The sequence below is a fragment of the Opisthorchis viverrini genome (genome assembly GCF_000715545.1).
Source record: "Opisthorchis viverrini unplaced genomic scaffold opera_v5_563, whole genome shotgun sequence".
In the NCBI taxonomy this organism is placed as follows: domain Eukaryota; kingdom Metazoa; phylum Platyhelminthes; class Trematoda; order Opisthorchiida; family Opisthorchiidae; genus Opisthorchis; species Opisthorchis viverrini.
In genome coordinates, this window is record NW_008752224.1 from 102,311 (window position 1) to 127,980 (window position 25,670).

General features: G+C 42.2%; 1 protein-coding gene across 1 annotated transcript in view; it reads left to right on the forward strand.

Moving 5' to 3' along the window:
• Positions 1–25,670, forward strand: part of T265_15515 (hypothetical protein) — a gene marked incomplete at both ends in the record, with an annotated part of 91,484 nt that overhangs the window by 56,857 nt on the left and 8,957 nt on the right. Inside the window, 8 exons of the mRNA XM_009178464.1 lie at positions 96–347; positions 691–754; positions 1,449–1,634; positions 6,817–7,002; positions 13,714–14,411; positions 16,389–19,182; positions 22,309–22,428; positions 25,283–25,459. Coding sequence (XP_009176728.1) covers positions 96–347; positions 691–754; positions 1,449–1,634; positions 6,817–7,002; positions 13,714–14,411; positions 16,389–19,182; positions 22,309–22,428; positions 25,283–25,459 — 4,477 coding nt within the window. The remainder of the gene's footprint in view (positions 1–95; positions 348–690; positions 755–1,448; positions 1,635–6,816; positions 7,003–13,713; positions 14,412–16,388; positions 19,183–22,308; positions 22,429–25,282; positions 25,460–25,670) is intronic.

Genomic DNA, 25,670 nt, shown 5'->3' on the forward strand with positions numbered 1-25,670 from the left:
TTGTACCGTTTGTAACACGTGAAGTGGTCGGTGATAATGTTTTAACCACCAAAGTTTAAATTCGCTAAAATTACCTCCTTGTTTTCTAATTGTAGGATGGCGTTCCTGATGTTTTGGATAAGGATGACGACAATGACGGAATTCCCGACCATAACGACCAGGATGCAGATGGTGATGGAACCCATGACCTATTCCAAGATGTTGACAATGATGGTGTTCCTGACAGTATAGACGATGATATGGACAATGACGGCATACCAGATCATCTACAGGATCACGATTGTGATGGAATTCCGGACATAATTGATCCTGATGATGATAATGATGGCTATTTCGACAACAAGCAGGTGAATTATGAATGTATTAGTGCTAGTTCCTCCTACCATCCTGGTTGACTGATCAGGCTGATCTAAACAATTCGTTTTTGAGGGCATAGTGTTTTGTGGACAGATTTTACTCTATACTATATTGCTCTATTTGCATTCTATCTTACTCGATGGTCTTCGTATATCGGAATCTCAAATCACCTTGTTCTTCTTTCACAACACCACGAAATGACATAATGTTCAAGTACCAGGCCAAATTTCAGGTATGGTGCAGTAATGCCACAGAAGACGGCTTATGGCTTTGGGCTTAATGAAACTGCTGGTTTGAACTACCGTTAAAATGTCCTGCACATTTTCCCCACAGGACAGTGACAACGATGGAATATTGAACGAATGGGACGATGACGATGACAATGATGGAATTCCAGGTTAGTTTATCGGTACTAGATTGCTGAACTAGAGAGCTCATCTGTATTCAATTTGCCTCAAAAAGTCTCATCCCCGAGTGAAATTGCTTGCATGAGCGTAGCAACCGGGATGGTCCCAAAATTCACTTTAATCTACTACAACTAATACACAGGGGGTAAATTATGTAGTCAACAGACTTCAAGCGCACTGTCCTTGGTATATTAGCATCAGTCGAATTCACACTCTTCTGCAAGGCAGACTTGGTTGGCGGGGTCTGACAGTTTACCACTAGCGGCTGCTTTTCATGTACGCGGCGGCTTTTGAGGAGTCATGTATACAGGGTGATCTGATAACGACGAACTGTAGCTAAACATGCTTCATAGATCGTGCCATTGTCCTGAGTTCATATGCCCATAGACTGATTAGCCCATTCGTAATTCAAAATGTGGGGGTGTTTTAATTTCTAACTTTTATTCCCTTATTCTTACTCGATTTTAGAATGTAGAGCCCATATTCGAATCTTTCTATGGTTCCAGGTTGTTTTTGTGCCACACAATAAGGCTTTGGTGAATCAGCTAATGTAAAAATTACTGCCTCCTTCCAATGCAAATGACCACGTGAATTATTTCAACTTATGCGAAAATGTTAACCAGCACGACTTGCCGAGACTAATGAGAGATTTGTAATTCTGCTAACCTTTTACGTGGTTTACAGACAAAGATGATCCAGACTCCAACGGCGATGGCATAATAGACTGTCAGCCGAAAGATTCCGATGGTGACGGAATTCCTGACCACCTAGACGATGACGATGATAATGATGGTGTTCCGGATCACCGTGATCCAGACTCGTTGTCCTTCCTACTTTACAAGCACAAACGCTATTTGGAAGCCATTCCAGGTTGGTGTTCGGTTTCCTTTCAAGATAATTGCTCCATCGTTTTCAGATTAAAAGTATCCGTGAAGTCACTAGCGTTTCTTGTGAGCAATTTTCTGGGTCGAGAAGACAGTCACTTTCTGTCACATACTACCGCTTTCAGGTTTATGCTCTGTTGACAAGAATGAAAAATGATATTATTCTACAGCACGACATTTCGGTGCTTCCCTGTAGTGTTTATAACGGGTCAACCACATTCAACAGAAACTGTGCAGAACTGGCTAGGTTTTTATTCCTAAGACTGGTAGGTATTTACTTGCTTGGCCTCAAATGCTGAAGCCCACATTCCTTAACTTGGTTTAGCTATTCACTTCAGATTTCCATGTCAAACTTGAAGCACGGTGCGAAGGACGAATGTTAAATCACTAAAGGACTAATCTGTACAAGATTGTTCTAATACAAACCATGCTGTCACATAACAGTTTATCGTGGTTACGAAAATATATCAAGCACTTCACCTTCACTTAAATTTTATCAGGTCAGATTAGAGCGCCAGTATTAGCAGATTTCTTTATAAAAAACCCCACTGGACACGGGTGAGTAAACTAGCAGGTTTTCTTTTACTGGTATGTTAAAAAATGTGATGTCAAGAATATCTGAACAAAAGGTACATCTGAATGTTGCGCATTACTGGTTCGGCTGGGTGCAGCTGACTCCACTTATTTTGGAGACCGTCTACTACAACAGAGGTATCTGGTGAACTAACAGCTGGAAACGTCTTGATTCCAGTAACATGGGTATAGTTTTATCGAGTGTCGCATTTGGTGCCGACTGAATTTCCCCTTCGCGTCCCGTTGTCGAAGTAGAGGCCCCATTTTTTCCAAAGTGATACGCACCTAGTTTCTATGTATGCAACTTCTGCGGCTGCAGAGCCAGTTGTCCTTCCCCTGTTTCGTTATGCGATCACTTCAAATTTATGTTACAATGACATGTGTTAATGGGAAGACAACAGTGGTGCAAACCTGGAGCAAAGATTTTGTCTTCAAGGAAAATTATCACCAACATTGCTCACGCACCTCCTAACAGCACTGAAGTAGACACATTAGGCATCCGTAATCGAGTTAGCCATTGACACCCAAAATAAACCCAAGTTATAATCCAACCAAGGAATGAAGACGGGCTTACCTTTGAATATGGTTACGCGAAATGCCCTATTGATTTTCCGAAGCATTTCAGGAGACCACATTAACCTCAGCTAGGAAGGCGCGAAGTTCTCACGGAAGGCCTTTTGGCTGTAATCGTTTTCGATTCAAGTTCCATCCACCTGCGCACTTTTATCGGTGAGGGTTTGGAACAGGAGACAGCTTTCTTCGTTGGATAAAGGCCGTCAAGTCGATGTATGTCTATCACACGAAACTTTATGGGCCTAATATAGATCAGGAGGTAGGTTATCCCTACGACGTAACATGCGAGTATGGTAGATAGAACAATGAACAAGAAAATTAGTTTTTGTAGGCTTCACCTTAGTTTGTTAGAGCTCTTCTCATCCAAAAATAGCCCAGACAAAGTTTACAACTATTAGCCTGCGACTTTACTTGCATGTCCAAGGGTTTGCACTCACGGCTTACCCAAGGAACTGCTCGTCTGTCACCACAAACGGCATGGCTGTGCATCTAACCAGAGCAGGACAGAGTAACCAAAATGAATCGAATACAAGCGCCTTAATGAGTGTCAGGTAGACAGCCCAGTTGATAAGAAAAAGGTTATCGGGAAACTGCTTAACAAAGGCCCAAGGAAATGGTCCATGTAAGAAAATGTCTCCGACCGTAACTAGAAGCAAATTTTCATCAACAATTTGTCACGCTTGGAGATGGACACGTGGGATTTTTCGTCGCTATATTTTATGCCAAACATTAGCCAAAAATTAATCTGCTGATCGTACCTTTCTTGCAAAAAATAAATTCTGAAATTCGATGACACATCTTGGTTCTACTTCAAGCTGGCAATATCTCAAAGGAATGAATTAAGAGATTGTTCAAGAATGGTGTTTTTGTATAAAGCAAGTGTCGCACTCGCAAATTTACCATTTTGGTAAGGATCAAGTGTTTGCTGACGATTAGTGCGACCAACTTTTATGTAAAACCTATCTAATGTTTGCTTTATGTACAAGTCGTTTGGCTTGTAATCAATTTAGCTGAAAATGAAAATTACTTGTTTTAGTTTGAGGTCATATGTTCGGCAGATGGGTTAAGCCCATTTCCCATAGTACATCAGCGCACACTGAACAGAGAGATCAAAATAGACTATGGAACGTACTTTTCACGGTTTCACTAATGTTCGTCCGAACTGTGCCTATTTTCGGTTCCTGCTGGAGTGATCTTGAATATTAGTTTTCATGTGAGCATGGTAGCGTTCCCATTTTCCTTAACCACTCACTATGTTGAGGATGCAGTCAAGCCATCCCTCAACGCAACTGTGCCGGAATAATCGATTGTGTTTAACCATGTTCGTGATAGAAATTTTGTTGACGATCTATGCAACCCCTTTCATCAAAATACAGGCGAACCAGACGAAGGTTTGTCCATCACTTTGTGTGTCTAGTGTAGGTTTTTCCTCCTTAGCCTTTTCGTGCAAATTTGAACAATACTGATCGTCTACACAACACCCAGTTTTCATCATCGATCAGTTCGGCGAAAAGATTGTTGTTTGCTGTTTCTAGTTTATGACCACATAATGTTTGCTTGGTTTGTTTTGATGAATAATCTGTTTGCGTTTAGCGTGCAATTGTACGGCTGCAGTTTATCCTGCTGACGCTTTCATCCCTAATTGTATTGGTTTTCGAATCGTGAGTATGAAATCCATCACCTAAGCTGTTCCATGTAATCAATAGACGCATGCTTCATTTTAAACAGCAAGATTTTCCCTATAGCCATCTAGTACAAACTTATATCCATTAACTTAAACATTGTTTTATTCTATTATTTCGTTTATGAGTTCGAAACGCCTAATTGTATTAACTCAGTGTGTAGAATGCTCCCAATTTCACAGCTCTCTATGCGTTTGTGATATCCACTGTGGACAGTGGTCTAATCATGAGTTTCCGTAGGTGAATAAACCGGGGCTTACCAGCGTCACTCCGGAATTTTGTGGGTGTAAAAATATGAACTATCCCACATCGGTCGGTCCACAATGATTCTTCGAAAGTGTGCAGGATTTACCAGTTTTCCCATCCATACAGCGTACCTAGTTCGCCTCCCTCACTTCTTGCTTCACTCCACTTACGGGCTGACTTTTCTTCCTCAAAGACACAAACGTACAGATGGTTTGTTCTTCAGTCTGTCTCCCGTCTTCCTCTCCGCTAACGTTTGTAATTCATCTATGTTGATGTGGTATGTATTTTATACAGTTATTTCCAACATACCTCAGCTGGGACTCTGATAATACAGTCATAAGTAAAATACACATGCGAAATTTCCTTCACATGGACTCATAGTTTCCTTTGTAAAAAGTGTCGTAGTTCACATATGTCCACACCTGTACATGATGTGGGTACTGTCTTCGTCTCATAGATGAATTCATCTCATTTCAGCTAACCTTGCTTCCTTTGTTACTTTTCCGCTAGTGTATGTTTCAACTCAATAGTTTGACTAAAATGCTTAGTTATATGCATCCAGAACAAATGAAAAGATAGATGCTTAGAGACAGGAGTCGAATCACTGATCTGGCGCCCGTCGAGGAGCTGCTCTAGGATTGGAGCTACGATAAACGATGCCTAACTGGATGTCCAGCTGTGGCCAGTCATGCACTCAGCATGTGCACCAATGGTCAATAAACTGATGAGCTATCTATAAATATGTGATTGTTCGTCTAACGTGTGAGAAAATTAAGGGGCATACTGTCTTACTTTATGTTAGTCATGCATTATAAGAAAAAAACGTTAAGTTTCTGCAACCGTAAACTTCCATGGGTATTCCAGTGGTAAGTAATTTGGGTCCGATGAATCGGCCATTTAATCTGAATAAGGTAAAATAACAAACACCAGGGCAGTGGTTTCCAATTCTTATTCCACGAACAGAGACCTCCTCTACATAAAGAGCGACGGTTTTGTTCCAGTTAATCAGCTGATATCTGTCAGAGAGACTGTTGTACGTTCTAGACTCAAACTTATAGGTCTAAGTGTAAGCTTCATAATTTCGTTCTTTGAGGGGATAACTAACTGCCTAGCATAGACTATTCTGTATTGTGTTCCAGATTTAGTGGGGACTCCAGAAACCCAATTTTGGATTATTAGCTCCTGTTAAATGCATGGTGTACTTTTTTACTTAAAAAACACTAGGCGATTAAATTGGTATTACTTTTTTTATGAATCGAATAGAAAACATGTATACACAATAAATTACGTTTTCTTCTGTGCATGCTAACTTGAAAACTCATTATATTTTTTCACGAAGTTTCCATCCTAGACTGAATAATTTTGTTTCTTTTATTTCGCATGTTTTCTATTGTTCCATCGGTGGATCTGTTTTACTGCAGCAAGTTTACATATGAGGAAATTATGAGGGCTTGGCTACTGGTAGTGGCATCGTCCGAGGGCTGTTCTACTCAAAGTGTGGGTGAGCTAACTCCTCCCCATAGTTGAAAGTGAATCGGCACTCATACCGAACGGATCGCTGTGGGTAGCCTACTTGCCAGTAAGAATGTACAATCAGCAACTTCTATTACTCCCCTTACACAGCTATTTTATTGGGCCCATCAACTTTGAACTGACGTCAGCTGAGTGGAAATAAGGAGTTACTTGTGTAAGGAATCACGGGAAATTAGAACAACTAAAATAGCTGTGCTCTAAAGGATATCTAGGGAACATATAAACAAGCTAGCTCAGTCAGAGATCGGTCTCGCTTAAGAAGATTGTTTTGGGAATTGAGGGGATGGTATGATAGATCTCGGGATTCTCTTGCCTACCAGCCTAACATCAAGACCCCACTTTTGGCCATCAAGCAGTGTTCACAGCCAAACTGTCAGTCATTTGTAGACTTGAAATAGTTTGTGACTTGGTACTAGATTTCTGACTGCTAAACGGGAGGTAGAATTTCAAACAATAAGAATGATGAACGGAAATTTCCGGCATTTTGCTAGCATAGGGAGCCATCTGTTGCAAAAATGAATTTTCATGTTGTATCATTTTGTGCCATTCTGAAATGTGTAGCCGAACTCGCACGCAACCAGGCCAATTTATTGAATGTTGACTTGGGTGATCCAAACGATAAGGACTGTGATGGAATTCCCGACCATTTGGACAACGACCAAGATAATGATGGTAAGATCGATCGGACACAGGATTCCGACATGGACGGCATATTAAACCACGTGGACGAAGATGACGATAACGATGGTTAGTGATCCTTTAACTGGGGCGTATTGCATATCTTCACAAGCTAATCTTGGAAATTTTAAAATGCCCATGTTTATTACAGATTTTCTCAGAAAGACAAGTCACAGCCGGCCAATCGGTCCCGATAAATTGATGGTTGTCAGGAATAGTAAATGCCCGTTATAATTGGGTCAGTGTTTTATGATTGAGATTGTCTCCTTAAACTGAAAAATAAACTATAAACCAAAAAGCGGGACCCGGTGGAAGGTAGAAACCTAGGAGTTTGTTAGACTGATTCCAGATGTCCTCTCTTTTTGGTGGGACGAAATAATTATCTAAAAAGGCCTCGGCGAAACAGAAATTCAAATAACAAGAACGAGAGCAGCGCAGCCATGAATTTGACGATTGTTTTGTACGATAAATATGAGAAATTCCATGCCGATTGCTGGTTTACTAATACTTATCGGATTTATTTCTATCCACATGTTAACATCCAGGTGACTTAGTAGGCATTTTTCATCACCCCCTTGTTCCGGATATAGATTTCAATGAGAACATCTAAGGGATGTCGAAATACGGCCTGAAATTCATTTCATATTCTGCTAAATTGCATCATTACTGGCTGTGACCTACGGCTCGACAGTATACCAAAAAGTATACCAAACTTGTCAAACTGTGGTCGACTTGCACAGGTTTTCAGTGTCATGCAGCGAGTGTGTGCTTTGCTCACTGGGGGTTTGAGAAGCCTCTGAAATAATGAGCCGCAATTATTCTACCGGCAGTCTGAGTTCGAAAATGGCAAACACCTGAATTTTCCCCACTAAACGATAGCGAGTTAATGATACGATCAGTGTAGTTTCATTTAAGTAATGGATGAAACTTAAAGTATTCCAGTGACTGTACATCTAGCTGCATTTAGCCACAGAGGCTCTTTCAGTTGCAGAATATGATTCAAAAGAACAGCAGATGAGACTGCAATTGATTTGATATAGTCATTCATGCTTCATACAAAGATAAGTACCCGCACCTTAGTTAATCGAATTGTTCAACTTCTATCGTGGTTATGCCGTTTGACAACTCAACACTTAATGCCTTTGTATCTATTGCACTTTTTAGGCCATCCTGTTAGAATAGGGTGGCTTATTTAATCTTGATTTTTTCCCTGTGATGCTGAGTTTGCGCCCGTCAAACTTCTTCCAAATCAGCCTAGCAGCTTATTTGTTGTAGCCAGATGAACCTACTTAATCCCGTTATACCACAGGGATCTTTGGACTACTTAGGTCCCGGTCTAACATAAACGGGGTCATACGCATCAAACAACTACGCTGGTGCCGAACTTTGGTAAATACATCCCAATGATATTATTGACCTGTATCCTAGTAATGCATCGAACACGCAACTAGTTTGGAACTGCATGGTGTGAATCAGTGGCTAGACAAATGGTGCATCTGGAACCGGTGGTGAAGTCAGCTACAACGACCAATACACCAGCTCTTCACTTAGCTGATGGTAGTGAAAAAATTCCGTTTTCAGCCACTTCCCCAGACTGGCTTAATCAGTTTAAAAGATTGCGCAGGGATATGTTCTGGCCAAATGTCAGCACTGGATTCTTTCATGCTTAGAAGGATGTCTACACTCAGCGCATTACGTCCAAATGTGTAAGAGTTATTAGCAACGATAGTGCAATGCAACACAACGCAATGATTCACTTGTTTTCCCCTTTTTGACGCAAGTGACAGAATGATCAACTGATCGGCATTCTACTCGAGGAACCCATGGGCACATTAGTTGCATAGATTCTTAATAGGATGAGTGGCCCCAATATACCTTCTTTGATGCAGTGCTCTTGGGACGTTTCCGAGGGCTCGACCAGAAGGAAGGTCGCTTGAAACGTATAATAAATGCTTTCCGTTTGGTTTACCTAATCGAGGCCGGTATTTTGTATATCTGGCTGAGGTTCGGCAGTTGGCAAACGGCTGATGTCTTTGGCTGACACGATATGTCGTTTCTTGGCTTCTACTCAAAACATGATAAGACGCGGTTTAGTTGTAGATGACTTTGCAGTACGGTTACGTATGTAGTGCACGGTAGCGTATGATGTGTATCTTCAACACAACCTTCAACTTCATTTAATATACGGGTTAGAGATGTCGAGCTGGTCAAAGCAGAGGATGTCGAAACTTTTGTTCAAAATACATTTATTGTTTTCGTGGTAAATACTGCGAAAACTGCTTCCAGTGTAGCGTCTATGAGTAAATCTTCGTTTACAAACCACATGCTGACCACAAATCACCAGAATCTGCGTTGGATACCCAGTATTCCTCGATATCTCTGTCTCACACATTTTAGTTTTACTGTACATACACTTTAGCTGCGCACAGTTGCGAAAACTTTGCACATGTCATCCTTTTCGACTGATATGGCTCCTTTATATCCACACAAAACGCAGTGTTTTCTCATGACATTTTCATTGAATTCATCTATATTTGGTAGTTTCTGGCAAAGTAGAAATCCAATCACGGAGTACACACACTACAAAACTTTGTATTATTAGATTCTTGGAACCTCACACCGCATAGACTTTTAAAGTTTTCCAACAATTGTTTGATTTTAGATCAGTAAGTGGAAAACTTTCTCTGGAAGAAGAAAAGCGTTGGTTTGTTTTGGCCAGGACTGAAGCAATCCTTTGAAACTAACAGATTATGGTTGACGCACTCAAAAAGAGGGGAGGGCAAATCTAGCATTAACCGACGAATATGGGTCCAATTTTAACTGCTTGTCTTTATGAATGCAGATAAGTTGATTTCTCCTATCTGATGTTTATCATTTTTCCAGGGAAGTTAAACCTCGTACAAAACTCTGAAAACACAAAACTCACTGGGGGGAGTGAAAGCACATTCAACTAGCTGGATTCCAGTAATGTTCATGACCAGCCAAGCTATCATTAATGTTAATGAAGTTTTTGAGAGGCCTAAATGAGAAACTACCATATATCTTATTAGTCTAATGGTATTGCGACTCACTGGTGCTGATATCACGAGCATTACACTCCAGATGGTTCGAATCCTTAGAGCTACCCAGGGGTTCGAGCTGCACTTGTGGTTTTGTTTTTTAAGAAATCATTTCGTGTAAAAGCAGAGGACGCATTGCAGATAAACTGATTAGTTAGGTCGTTTTAAACAATACTTGCTGTCCTGCATCTTAAACCAATCAGGCTACCGTTTTGCGGTAAACCACATCAATAAGGAAGTGCGGTTTCATAATCATAAGCAAAATCACTTCTGTGAAAAAGCGATATTGGGGAGACTCTCCATTAGTTTTCGACTGTCTTTGACCAATGTACTCCATTCCATTATTTTTCAAAGGATCCAAGGTAAGTACGAGCGTTTTATTTTGTTTCGTTGTTCGTTAGCACTCACTCACTATATTCATAAGACTTCCTAGCTGAATTTTATAAACAAGTGATTCAGCTGGGTTCCAGGTGAGTCTCCCTTCAAGACCAAATTGATATGCAGATGGAGGTACTTCGCTGAGTTCGCACAAGTTAGGTTCAAGTGGAACGTAAAGTTGACGGAAACTCAGAGACTACCCTTACCTGATGAGTCCCAAGAAGGTCGAAGCCGGTCGGCGGCTGTCGAAGAGTTTTCAGCAACCTTATGAGTAGCGTCATTGCGATATCTCGAATATCACACCAGCTGAAATATAAGGAGGCCTGGTGCAGCACATTCAGGTGAGAAGAACGTTACAAACAAAAGATTCAGCTAGATTCCAGGTGAGTCTCTCTTGAAAGCCAAATGGGCGTGCAGATGAATGTATAAGTTTATTCTATATTTGTTGCTAATCCCCGGCTGAACTGTTTGAAGAACATACCAGTCAATACCAACCACCTGGGCCAAGTTTCGCTGGTCACTACATGGTTTTTTTGTACGCGATTGTATCGGCTCATTCACAGTTGTTTGCGCACAGGTGAACAGTACACCAATCACAGTGTACCCCAACTCTGATGTTTGAAAATACCAGGGTCGGTCATACAAAAAACCTTACAGACTGGCTTAGGCTCAAGGGGCGGCAAAATCGCAAATGGACTCCAAATCAGCGGATAGCAATACAGGTTTCCAGCGTGGGAATTGTAGGGAATCCCTTTCCAGCCTAAATTACCCAAATGATCCAAAGGCTGAAGTGGATTATACAATTCTTGCCACATTATTAGAATCGTATGAACCAACTAAACCAAGGAGTGGTGATGTGACATCTGAGACCCTACGTAATATACATTCCTGTAAAATGTGCTTACGATCGCATGGCTGACACTCTCCTAGAGTGCCGTTTCACATTCTTGCTAAACTGCTTTATGGTCAGATAGGCAACACTATGGTTTAATTTGCCGCGGTTATTAAGAAACTGTTGCCCCAAACACCAAACACCAATATATCCGACTCTTCTAAGGTTGGGAGTATCTATCGTTCTCACGGTGATCGAGTTGAATAGGGGCAAATAAATAAACCAACCCTGAATGCCATGGGGCAACATTTTGATGACGACCATGTAGCACATTATTGGGCATAGAGAGATTTATTAAATAAGAACCGGACATTGGACGGATTGCAATGATAACAAGAAGTAACTAGGACTTGATTATATGCACCATAAACTGAAGTCAGCATCTGTGGACGGAGCAGGTTTTCGGTGGGCTACTTCCTACACATTTCACCGGTCTCGGACGTATGAATACTGCACACCAGTTGATCTGGCGTCAAATGATGCATGGAACTGTTTATTTCACAGGATGTAACGATGCTTGTATCGTGTGACCGATTTATGCTCTGTCCACGCATGTAACGTTTGTGAACTCTTAGTGGGCTATAGAAGCACTATTGCGTGGAGTTCGACAAAAATCATGCGACTCGTGTGACGCTGGTGACCAGGACGACGTTCACACAAGAGCAGCAAGCAAATTTTATCCTGTAAATGGGGCTAATCTATGCCGGAAGTTCAAGAAGTACTCCATAGGTTCCTCACTCTCGTTTGGGTGCAGCGGTGCATATCTCGGGAATTTCCAGAAAGATTCGAACCGGCGATCTTCCATCCAGTGGCCGAAGACGAAACCCTTCGACCACAACAGGCCGATCAGTGAGATTACCTCACAATTAGACTATTCATCCCGCAATCATGAAGTTCACATCATGTTATCATGTGTCGACGACTTATGGGGTGGAAGTTTCAGTTATCACGTTAATTATTGTTTCTCCTGTATTTGGTGCTGTATGGAAATCCGGGAATTTTCGGTTGAGGCTTCACTCCGTAAGTGGAGCCAGTCTATGCCGAAATACAAGAAGCAGTGTACAATTGTTTCCCAGTGTTGATGTTCCCCAATAAATATAAAAGGACTGCTTCTTCACCCCTAAGCACAGTTTCGCTTCAGTTGAAATCTGTGATTGAAAAAAAAATCCAAATTTTTCACACAACATACTTGTCAGCGTTTTCGAATGGTTTCACTAGATATCGATCAGGTGATCGTTTATCGATTCTTTGAGCTTAGCATTTAATCTGTGAACGTTTTGTTACAATCAAGAAGACATCGGCACACGGCGAATGGGTGGTCTATTAAGTATACATTTTCACCCCATGACACGATGATAGCCGATACCTGGGCCTCCAAATGTAAGAAAACTTGGGGCTAGTGATGTAATTCAACAACATAACTCATAATTCAACATAATTCAACAACAATAACTCAGAAATTGGAGATGCGGCAATGTGCAGAAAATTATGGTACTTGTGCGCTGGCGTGTAACCTACCAGGGTTACAAATGAAGGAAACAGGGTGTGATGAGCCGTACAAGGAGAAGCCGTTTGCACATGTCCGAAAGTGACAAAAAACAAGAATGTTGTCGCAACCCGGTTACAATAAATTGGGTTATGCTACATCCACTCCAACAGCCATGGACGGAGAGGTAAATGCGAATCGATAGACCCTATTTCTCGATGATTAGTGCATCAGCATTGGGACTTCTGTTTTATTTATTATATGTTATTATTATTATTTACTATTATTATTATTTATTATATTACTTAGCTAAGCCCTTAGATTCCTCAAGGTATGTTGGCGTGTCCCAACATGCATGAAAGGGTGAGCAAGTTAGCCGATTGATCCGTGAATCCGAAAACTCGGCGAAAATCTGCTAGTTGTACTTCAAGAATTTGACCATCATGTTGAGTTGAAGCCCCAAATATTCAACTCAGTTCTTTTCCGCATGTACTCGTGTGCACTGTGCAAGGACACACTCCATGGTTGAGCCAGGGTGATCTGCCCAACTGAACGCTTTCATCCCACGTGCTCAAAACAGGCATTACAGACACCCTGCGAGGTATGTGATTTCATCACCTGGGGCAATACTTCACGGTCCTATCCACCTCACGCATTCAGCCGATTGCTAATGAGGTATACACCCCATTTTCTACACGCACCTTAAAGGCGTTGTGATTCCACCCACGTAAGCACAGGCACATGGTCATATGCGGCTCACATATCCAGCTGACGTGAGGTCTGAGAGCTAACCCCAGCTTTTGTTCAGTGCACCCTTGGCATAGCTTTAGTCTTGTTTCGTCCATCTGCCCAATGTGTAGTGGGATGATGCTTTCTTCGAGAAACTTGTGGTTACCTCGTGTATAAATTGCACTGTCTTGTGCGTTGGAGCCAACCACACTCACTTCCTTCTTCCATATGCTCAGGCATACCCGATCACCTCGATCCTGATGCCAACGGTGATGGAATACCAGATTGCCGGCGTGATGATGAGCTTCATTATAAACTGGTCAGATCACCTTCTGGTCTGGTGAAGAAGGTGATCCGCATACGGAAACCCACTCAAGAAGAACAACATATCGCATTTATGGTCGGGGAGGCAAAACGCAAACTGATCAAAATGCGGAATAAAATGAACAGTCCACCAACTCGTGGCCCTTTACAGACGACACCAGCCCCGCCAGTTCAATCACCAGGTGAACGAGAAGAGGAACAGAAGGTCGAAAAACTCAGGCCTCACAATCCAAAGACTGTCTCTAATGCGAAGAAACAACCCAGCCATCCAGGTCTCAATACAATTGACAAAATCAACTCAAAAAAGTCCGAGAAATCTTACATGAAGATAGAGTCTAAGCACGGAAGGAAGCTGGTCACGTATACCCTGGAAAATGACGATGAAGAGTTCCCACCATATATTCATCAAGATAATGTGAAAGATTCTGATGAAAATCTTGAGGACGATATGGTAGATTTCGTTTCTGAATCAGAAGAACAGCCAAGTGGAAGCTTCTTATTCTCTGGGGCAATGGCAGCCGACGCCCAAGCCATTAGAATGGTGGCAGCGCAGAAAGCTAAGTTGGAAGCGGGACTCAAGAAGGCAAAACCTGATACTACCTCAAAAAAGGTTTGCGTTTGAGGTTTTGCATCATGCTCCACAGTTGTGCTTCAGTTTAACCGGTTTGTCTGTGTTGCATTCAGACAGTGGAATATGTAATAAACAATCAGACTATTTGTCCTTCCAGTGGGGTGTTTCATGGGCTTATGAACAAAGTATTTTTAAGCGCGACACTGAGCAAAAGGATTGAGAAATGGTGCCAACATTGATTTACACCTTACTATTATCATCACCTCTCACTACACAGCCTATGACCTACACAAGGATGCCTGTTTGTAGCGATTCAATCACGGGATTTTCAAGTGTACTTGGCACACCGCAAGCAGTTTGTATTGAACCAATTGCACTTTTGCGCGCAACTTACTGATGCCGATGAGTGAGGTTAGGTGGACGCAGAGGATGACAGGAAGCCCGAATAAAATGTATAATCCTACCTAAACGATAGTGGAAATCATTCAGCACAGTGATGCTGGCAATGTTTCCCAATTCCTGTTAACTGCAGAAAGTTGGTTCGCTTCGCTCCAGCAAAGTGTGGTTACATGACGCTTAAGAACTGCACTCGATGGGAAATTCTGTTTCGGATGTTCAACAGGATTAGGATTTGCAAACAATGGTCGCTGGTTAGGTTACTTGCCAAGCTGTGATAGTGACTAAGACGTTTGAAACATTAATAAGTAGAATTCCACCCAATCTGCACTTTGGGACAAACCAGTATGACACCATAAGATTTCAGGACGCTAGCAAGAACGATTCCTTTTTACGCCCAAAAATGTTCGTTGACCCATATACCTTAACAAACATCCGCGAAAGGTGAGGTGATTTAGACACATTTTGTTAGAAACTGAGAGCAATGATGATTGTACATAGCTTGAGACACTTTAGATAGATCTGCCTGAAACAACACACAAACTTGGCAAGATATTTGGTGCAAATTCAGAAACCACTATAGACCTTTGCGCTATATTCCATAATCTTGCACGCATTATAAACCACTATGTCCATTTCGTATTTGTACTTATGGAGAATGTTTCTCGGAGTGTCTCCGACATCGGCGAAACACGTCTGGGAAGACGACATATCAGGTTCCGAATTACCAACATAAATGTGGTGAGACATTAGTGATACTTGATACTTCTTGCATTCATGAACTGAAAAGTACGATTATAAGTAATAGGAAAGAAAAGTCACCGGATTGCACTTTACTGACCAAACAGCTGCGCTACAGGCCACACTTGCACACATAAAATCCTCGTGTGATTCGCTGCACTTCTATCTAGTGGATTACGAGCCGGTGTCTCTCAAGGCTATCAGTGAGTCACTTGGATGACTTCTACAATGAAATAGAAGCTACTACCGGCCAGATGCCATAAGGGCCATGGTGTAATTGGGCAGCTATACATTCGACGTTAGACTTCTACCCGAAAAACTAGTTTAGGGCGTGACTGTAATGTGCAGCGGAACTTACCTATCTTCCTCAGAACAGAATACAGAACAGCTCTGAGCTACCTGTGTTTGGGTTCAGTGGGATGTCTTGCCAAACGAATGGCCCAATAGTACTCAAAATCCTTAAGGCAAAGTAAAATAATTTTCATCCTAAGGGGCGCTGTTCAAATCTCCTAACGGATGCACACAGAGTTCAGCGTAGTAAGGAGCAAACTCACCGTACCGCAAAAGGTTTTCACATAGCAGGCTGGATGAGCTAGGGTTTTTGTGTGACAGTTTACACAGTCGAGTTAGCTGACCGTACCCCTCGGTATATCAACAGTGAAGTCACGATAACCGACTCCATTGGCTACGATTGGTATTAGTTACAGCTAGCTCTGAAAAGTTTTTGCGTCACTCCTCATGTTAGACTATTTGATTGCTGCGATGCATTTTTATCACTGTTAGTATTATTACCAGTTGTGCTACTGCTTCTATGTTGTCCAAAGAAAGAACTGTCGAAATAATCCTGCACGTACAAATCCACATGTTTTCTGTTTCTAGTCTGCGAAACCCGGAATAAACCCAACCAAGTTGACAACGGGAACTTGCAATGCCAAGAATTGTCATGCGGAGCTCGCAAAAGACACCAGTGGCATCCGCGCAGCTGTGCGAGCCAACAAAAGAGTTTTACGGAACAAACTCACTCCAACCAAGCTAGTTGAAGATAACGATGACGACGAAGATAAGGGTGCGGAAGTGGAAGACGAAGATGATAGTGATAAAGACGATGGCGGTGATGACTATGATGAAGATGAAGATGATGATGGTATTCCCGATCATTTGGAGGGGGATTCCGATGGCGATGGAATCCCAGACTACATGGAAGATGAAGACGGTGACGGTGTGCCAGACTACCTAGAGGACGAAGATGGAGATGGAGTACCCGACTATTTGGACGATGACTCAAACTACATACGCGGTAAGTTAAGTGGAGACGCGGACGGAGATGGTATTCCAGATCATCTGGAAATTGATTCGGATGGAGATGGTGTACCGGACTATCTTGAGGACTCAGACGGTGACGGAATACCTGACTATTTGGAGGATTCCGACGGTGACGGAATTCCTGACTACCTGGATCCAGATAGTAAGTCGCACTTCAGTCCCAGAAAGGTTAGAAAGCATGCAAAGAAGCATCATTTAGACTATGACTTAGATCATGATGGCATACCTGATTTTCTTGAGGGAGATTCGGATGGGAACGGGGTTCCTGATTACTTAGAAGACACCGATGGGGATGGAGTTCCAGATTATCTAGAAGACTCAGATGGTGATGGTGTTCCTGACTATCAAGACGAGGACGCAACAACTAAATTCTCAGCCAAGAGGATGCGGGCGTTGAAAGGAAGGCTAAAGTCGGGTGATGCGGATGGTGATGGAATACCGGATCATCTTCAAGGTGACTCAGATGGCGATGGGATTCCAGACTATCAGGAAGACAGTGACGGCGATGGAATACCCGATTACCTGGAAGATTCTGATGGAGACGGAATCCCTGACTACATTGACGATGATGCCACAACACAATTCGCCCCAAAAGTTCTGGAAAAAGTGGCAGAGTTAAAGAAAAAAGACGACAAAGATGGAGACGGGATTCCAGATTATCTGGAAGGTGATTCTGATGGCGACGGTATACCAGATTATCTCGAGGATACAGATGGGGATGGAATCCCAGACTACCTGGAAGATTCTGACGGTGATGGAATACCTGATTACCTAGATGAAGACTCAGTTCTTCGGAAGTCAAAATCCATTTTCAAGATTGAGGATAAAAATAAAAACGGTATACCCGATCACCTCGAACGTGATTCGGACTACGACGGTACGCCGGACTACTTAGAAGACACGGACAGAGACGGTATTCCAGATTACCTGGAGGATTCCGATGGAGATGGGATACCGGATTACCTGGACGAAGATGCTACTACCCAGTTTTCTCCGAAAAAGATCCGTGGAAGAGCTACAGGCAAAAAATTTGCAGACGCTGACAGGGATGGAATCCCAGACCATTTGGAAGGTGATTTCGATAGAAACGGAATTCCAGATTATTTAGAAGATTCAGACGGTGATCAGATTCCAGACTATTTAGAAGATTCAGATAATGACGGCATTCCTGACTATCTAGATGAAGACGCAACCACAATATTTGCTCCGAGAATAATGCGTAAGCTTAGACCACAGCGAAACTACGCAGATGTTGATGGAGACGGTATACCGGACCATTTGGAGGAGGACAACGATGGTGATGGTACGCCAGACTATCTAGAGGATAGTGACTCTGACGGTATACCAGATTATTTAGAGGATACTGATGGCGACGGGATTCCAGATTATATTGACGAAGATGCGACAACGCAGTTTTCACCCAGGGGCTTTCGTAGACTCAAACTTACTACTCGCTTTGAAGATACTGACGGTGACGGCATTCCGGACCACTTGCAGGGTGATTCTGATGGGGACGGTGTATTGGATTTTCTTGAAGACAGTGACGGCGATGGAATACCAGATTACTTGGAGGATTCTGATGGAGACGGAGTCCCAGACTATCTGGATGAAGATGCTGTCAGTCAGTTCTCTCCAAAACACTTCACCGACAAAAATCGAGATGGCATTCCAGATAGTCTGGAGGGTGATTCCGATGGAGATGGAATACCAGATTATCTGGAAGATACAGATGGTGACGGAATTCCTGATTACTTAGAAGACTCCGACGGTGACGGAATTCCAAATTATCTTGACAAAGATGTCGTGGACGTCGAAACTGAAGCCGTTCTAGAAGCGTATGATGCTGACATCAATAGGAATGGCATACCTGACTATTTGGAAGACTGGAATGGTGATGGAATCCCCAACTACATGGACGATCAAGACGGTGATGGAATCGCAGACTTCTTGGACAAGGAGAATAATCAATTGAACCAAAAGAAACGAAAGCAAAAAGAACCCAAAAGTCGGCTAAGATATTCCGATCTCAATGAAAATGGCATTCCAGATCAACTAGAAGGTGATTCCGATGGAGATGGTGTACTTGATTACATGCAAGATACAGATAAAGATGGCATTCCAGACTACCTGGACGATGACGATCCAAACGCTAAATTTCGTAAACCACCTGGTAAATCTAAACAGAAGAGGGTGAAAAAGTCTAAGAGGAATCTTTCCGTTAGGCTGCGAGATCTCGATTCCGATGGTGGTAGAATTCCAGATGATGAGGAGGACGCAGATGGTGACGGAATCCCAGACTATTTGGAAAGCGATGCTGACGGTGATGGAATCCCTGATGACAGAACAAAAGGTGAGTTAGTACTCTTGCAATACATTGGTTTGCTTCCGCGATTCATGAGCATCCGTGCTTATTATCTTGGAGATTTCCGGATCTGCTTTCTCAATATTACACAGTAGGCGGATCGATTCATCAATTTTCTGTTGTTTTATTCTGTAATTTAAGAGGCATTGCCTTCGTAAAACTTCTTGACCCATCCACTGATGGATGAGCAAAAATACTTCGGTGCTTCTCAACGACTGCTGCGACCATCAGAAAGGTTCATCAAGAAAGTTTATCCCCATTCTGCAAAATTACTGTTTCGGCCCCGACTTCACTGTCAATACCAGTTCTTAATCTTCAGACAGTTTGACAGGTGGTTTTACAGCTGGATAGCTTTTTGCTTTTGACACAAAAGCTTCCCCAGGTCAAGTGAGCAGATTACCAAGCTGACTGAATTTTAAGGCAGAAGGAGGTAACATCGGCAATATCTCCTCTGGTTAGCACATTTAATAAATGCTGAATATCAGTTAAAAGGTCATGTTGGTTAGTGCAGGTACCAAAATCTTAGGGTTGATGTGTTAGGGCAATTTCAGACCATTCTGATCAGGTCTGATTCACTGACTTTCCAGTTCAAGCGCTTCAAGTAATAATACATACACACAACAATGACAGTTGCAACTAACAACATGCTGATGCCACATCGGCCGTATTTTGTTGTCATCAGCAGGGTCGCCTTACTTGCTGCGGGTGAGCGAAAACAAGCTACTACTGATACCTCCCTTCTTTCTCTTCCACATACCTTTTCTTCCCGTTCTCCCCTACCCCATTAACAACTCTCTCCTTGTAGGCCCAGCACATAGGATTGATGACTCCATTCGCCTTGAATCGGTTTTGCGTTCAATATCTGCTCTCCACATGGCGCTTACATCTTCAGGTGTACGTCAGCAAACCATCGGTGTTGAACACTAATATCATGCAATCAATGATGATGATGATGACATAAAGATGTGAGCTTTTTATTTACGGCGGTATCTAGAAGAAACACAGAAGAAGCAAACTGCCTTTTTGCCAAACTTCGCACGGAAAAAACCTATCGATGGTTTTGTACCCCCAGTAGCTCACACCGTACCCACCGTGCACCACTAAGCCATGTTCACTAGTATGTATCTAGTATCTATGTATCCGAAGAACCATCGTAGTCTTCCACAAATGGTAAGAGCGGAAAAATGAAGTCAACTGTGTTATGCATTACCAACACATCTATCTTAACGTAATCACCTGAAAGAATGAGTAGTTATATACACCCACTTTAGGCATAACAGAAATAAACGTTCCTTATGTCGAAAAAAATGAACCTAAGAAGCCCTTCATGCAGCACGTAGAATTTTCAGTCATTCGTACCTGAGTTTGTCTGTGTGTGTTCCAATAAGATGCAAGTCAACTTCAGAAATGAGACTTAGGAGAACACATCAGCGTGCGTGCCGAAAATATGTAATATTTAAAAGTATATTTTTAAAAACCTCATTCTTACGGATCTTTCAGAGAAATATAATGCCTATAAATGTTTTATACTAATAAGTGGATATCAAAAAGTGCATTGTAAATTTCATGGTTAGACGAGATAACCCTACACAAAAACAAAGGGAAATCTGCATGCCTCAAAAAATGATTCACAGCCCCCCCCCAGAGCTAATTTCTCGCCATGATGTGATCTCTCATCAGGCGAATGTGACATTACATTCAGTTTTACTTCTAAACAAAAAGTTCCTGGATTAGAAAGTGTGCCACTTCCACATTAGCTCTGACTTTGCAACTAGGGACCACCCTCTTCATTAGCCCCTTCTATCTATTGCGTGTGCTTACCATGGTTTTTCGCGGCCCTTTTGGGAAGCGCTCTGGTACACGTTTGAGACTCTTACTCACTGTGGTAGTCAAAATGACAGTTGTCACTCTTCTCTCACTGTGGATCTTCCTCAGACCTCACTGGAGATACTTGGCTTTCCAATACTCTGTATGTATCGTTAGTGAGTTCAATTTTTTTGGACCCATGGAAGTGTTTGATGGATGTGTACTCTGGTTGATAGGAAGTATTGTGAGTTGGTAAGATGGTCAGCATGCACAGAAACATGGTGTTACTCGAATGATCGATTCAGTGTAAATAGAGGAATAGGCGAATACTGGAAATAGGATTAGAGACATTTGGCAGATCGAACCTCGTCTCATGACTAATCATTAGCCTGCTCACAGTTAAAATGAAGTCGAATCTCAGAGTAGCTCTTTTACCATAACCATGGAAGTCACTTTCACATAGAAGTCGTCTATGAAGACATCATCTGCGCTATGTATGGACCACGAATCGTTTTTTTGTGAAATTTGAGTTTCCAAATCAGCCTATTACATTTCTGGTGTGTTTGACTATCCACATTTCTTGGATAATCCAAATAGTTCATTCAAAACGGATCACTTGAATACCATATTGTTTGATTAGCAGATCTGCACATGACTAGAAACGCGATTCATGAACAGTATGAGGGAAGCTCATTTTGCGTACGTCATCTAAGGACTTATCAAAGAGTCATAGTTGCTTACAGTGTACGGTACCTCGGTACCCACTTTCCCCTCGTTTATCACCCGGCCAGAATAACCACAGCGGTATTCGTACACTAAAGAATTATAAGTAGTGTTGACTTACAGTTACGTCCGTTAGCCTCCAGTGCAAACTCTCAGGTTTAAAGCTACAGGTGGTCCTCCGGCAAGGCGTGGGTTGGTTACCTGGAAACGTACTAACTTCAAATGTAACGGCTAGCTGATGGAACCGGGCACGACTCACCTTGCTCAGTGGCCCGAGTTAAAAGAAGTCTCGTGCATGCATCCAGCTTCCGGAGTATGGTACGATTCAAGGCTGTCCGATGCTTCCCCTAGAATTCCATCACTTAATGAGCAAAACACGGTATATAATTATAGGGCCATTTCGCAAGACCATTGCCAGAGAAATAAATGAAATCTATACGACGACCTCAAGTTGTGACAGTTGTAGATGAATTCGCTTCTACTAAATGACCATTGATCAAACATAATTTGAATGGAACAAAGATAGTCATAACCATCAAAGATTCATTTCAAATTTACTAAAAACAACTATTTTTTAACGTTCAGTCGTAGATCGAAACAGAAACGGGATTCCTGATCATCTGGAACTAAAAGACCGTGATGGGGATGGAATTGTTGATCTAGATGACGATGACGATGATAACGATGGCATTCCTGACGCCGAAGGTATTTCTTCTTGATACACTGCATTTCTGCCATGCTGTTTGTACGTCACCCACACCGCCTCCTGAACTGGCTGCTCCTGAACGCGCTTCCGGGCTGTTGTCGATAATGGTCGTTCGGGCCGTTTCACGTGTGGTTTTGCCCACCATCATCTCCTGCCCCATTCCTCTCAGTATCCATGTCCCGTGTACTGGCTGGAAAGTCGTTGGCACTTCCTCGTTCATGTGTCATTTTGCCTCAAATCCCACCCTATTTCTGTGTGCATTCTACTTGATTCGTTTGTCGCTTCTTGAGTGCTTGTTCTATCGACAGAAGAATCAGCTGCAGAATTACTGGAGGCTTGTCCTTTTTACGCATGAAAATATGGTTTGATCCTCTACTGGCAAACATTGCCATTCATGCCTGAGACCGCCGCTTGCATGTACTGGCTTTCATTTGAATTTATCAAGTACAATGTGAGACCTACGTCATAAAAACCACTTTGCTGATTACGAATCATGTACTTCAGAGCTTTCTCTACGTACTACCGCTTCACAAACTGTAGTGGTATGCCCTAGCTATCCTACTATGTAAACCTCCCCCCACCACTCTTCTATATTGTTTCCTTCAGCAGCTCAGATGAAAACCAGTACCCTCAAGATACAGATTAAATTTTTCTAGTTACTCAAAACAACGCTTATTAAAGTGATTGTTCCGGTCATACGACTTGGGCAGCTGAATGATTTTTAGAGCATCTCCCTTGTGCTCAGGGTTACAGCCTTCGAGTCAGTACATATCTGAATATGGTCTGCATATCCGTGCTATGCTTTTGGCGACATCCCTTGGCCAATCACTCTATTTGGTTTTGGGGGGCCACAATTAGTTTGACCGAAAGCTTGAATACTTGAAAAAGACCTGGCTGCTCTTGGAAGCTACTGACCAAGCCTGGTATTGAGGTACACTCTACTTGTTCAAGCGGTTGTTTTTGCTCTCACTATTTTGCACGACAGACTAGACGGTTAATCCGTGAGTACGCAAAATGCAAACAGATGAACAATTACAACATGTTCCCTTAGCGCCATGGCTTTCGAAGAAGAGACCTGCAATGAAGGTCCGCTATTTCGAGCAGTTAAGATTGGTAGCAATTGAATGGACACGACCACTTCGTTTGTTGCCAAGGCATTTACTGTTAAACCCTGTACTTATCATGAATGTGTCACTAATAGAGCATCGAACCGTTCCACTGACCCTCATCAATAACATTAAATAATAGTCTGTTCGAACAAGCACGAGAAAACTTGGAGTAGAAATGGCTAGACTTGGTGATCCAGAAAATCAACAAAAACAAAAACAGCTGAACCAACAAAGAGAATTTCGATTGACTTGATCGCAGACTCTTGAGTTTGATATAAATGGATGTGTGGTGCTACTTTTCAAAGGTAGCTAGGTTCTGTTGCATCATTTGAGCAACGTTTGAACCATATCGAGACGATTCATCTACACATTAGGCGATTAAAATCATCAAACCGAAGTATCCTTTTAGGACGTCTACTTCGTTCGGCAACTTGGTTCAGTGCAGAGTAGACTCCAAAACACCAAGGGTCTTGCCATCAGTCACATATCGTGGAGCACTTTAAAGCAGTTTCAGTAGTGAAACTGACGTCAATAGCACTTCCGTACATGTAGCAGTATCGCAGATGACAACAGGAAATCAACTCTCCAAGCAGATAGACTGTGACTATCTCACTCATTGCTAAAACGCTCAGTGATAGAACGTGTAACTTGACGTCCTTGCAATATCTGAATCACCGATGCTACTTCAGACATTTGTGAGCACATGTATAGCTTTTCCTGGTTTCGGCTGTCTGTCTATGAAGCATAGCTATTTTATTTTTTATTTGGAATGATCATCATTCGCCCTGATATTGATTCTGAATAACGGTATAGTTCTGTTTTTCAAGGTTGTACTTGTGGCATCTCTAGTGTCCACTTTGTTGTTCTCAGTTCTGCAACGTTTTTATCACTTATCTGTTGTAATACGTCCCATAGACAGGAAACAATAAGGCGAATAGAGGAAAATGACGGCAGCTTAGGTAGCATAGATGGTCGTTTGTTCGCTGGCAATTGGATTACAGACGTTTCATCACCAATTGAGGTCATGCGTGGTCTAGAACCAAGTAGATTGTGTAAACAGTAAATTGATCCCAAAAACATCATAATTATCGGAATGTTGGTTATGCATGTTCCTACTGTATCCACTATTGTACGAGGCCAGGAAGACCCTATGAAAATGCTTTTCTTGAAAAGACTGGTGTGTTTTACAGGCCAGTTTGAGACATGTTTGAAGTGATTTTTAAGGGTAGAAAGTGTAGAGTCAGTGATGATAAGTGCTCCCCTCAAAACCTAATATGTTCGGACTTCGCTTGCACCTAAGTCAAAACTGAAGCTGTAAAACCCGAGTCAGGTCTCTGTTTCACTTTACGGTAGCTGCCGTGTTAGTATGACCCTTAAAGTCGAAGTGGGGAACTCTAATTGAGAAACAAACACTCTTGGTTCCAAACAGGCTGCACTTCATGTTTACATCCACTTTTCGGATAAGGATGAAAATTATGCCTTTCCTTAACTGTATCAGCAGAGCTTAGAGAGTGCTACTTCGTAGTTGATTGTTCAGCCCACTTCATTTTTTAAACTAGGCCTTTTTTCTTCCAAATACGCAAACTTTTGCAACGTTGAAATTGGCTGTGCACATCAAATCTTGTTCTGTTTAGGTTAAAAATCTTTATTGTGTGCAAGCTGCTGTTTTCCCAGCTTGTGACTCACCGCTGATCACCACTGAAGACTAACCTTTATCCATGCTGGTCATGCTTTCTGTCCTCAGATGACGATGATGACAATGACGGAATTAAAGATTATGAGGAAGACGAGAACCACAATCAAAAGTTGGATATTCTTGAGGGGAAAGATAGTGACGGAGATGGGATACCTGACTACTTGGATGACGATGATGACAATGATGGTATTCCAGACCACATGGATGACGACGATGATGACGACGGTAAGTTTCGTCAAAGACTTTTTTTATCGACCTACTTACTGCTGACTTTACGCGACACAGTAAAACGGGAAGGTTTAACAGTTAAAAATCGTGTTTTCATGAGTTTCATGGGTGGATGCTTTCCCTAATACAATGAGTAATAAGCAACAGTTCCCCTGAAATTTAGTCTTGGCTCCCAAGTTTTGCTGAAACTTCAGCACTCTGCGCAAGA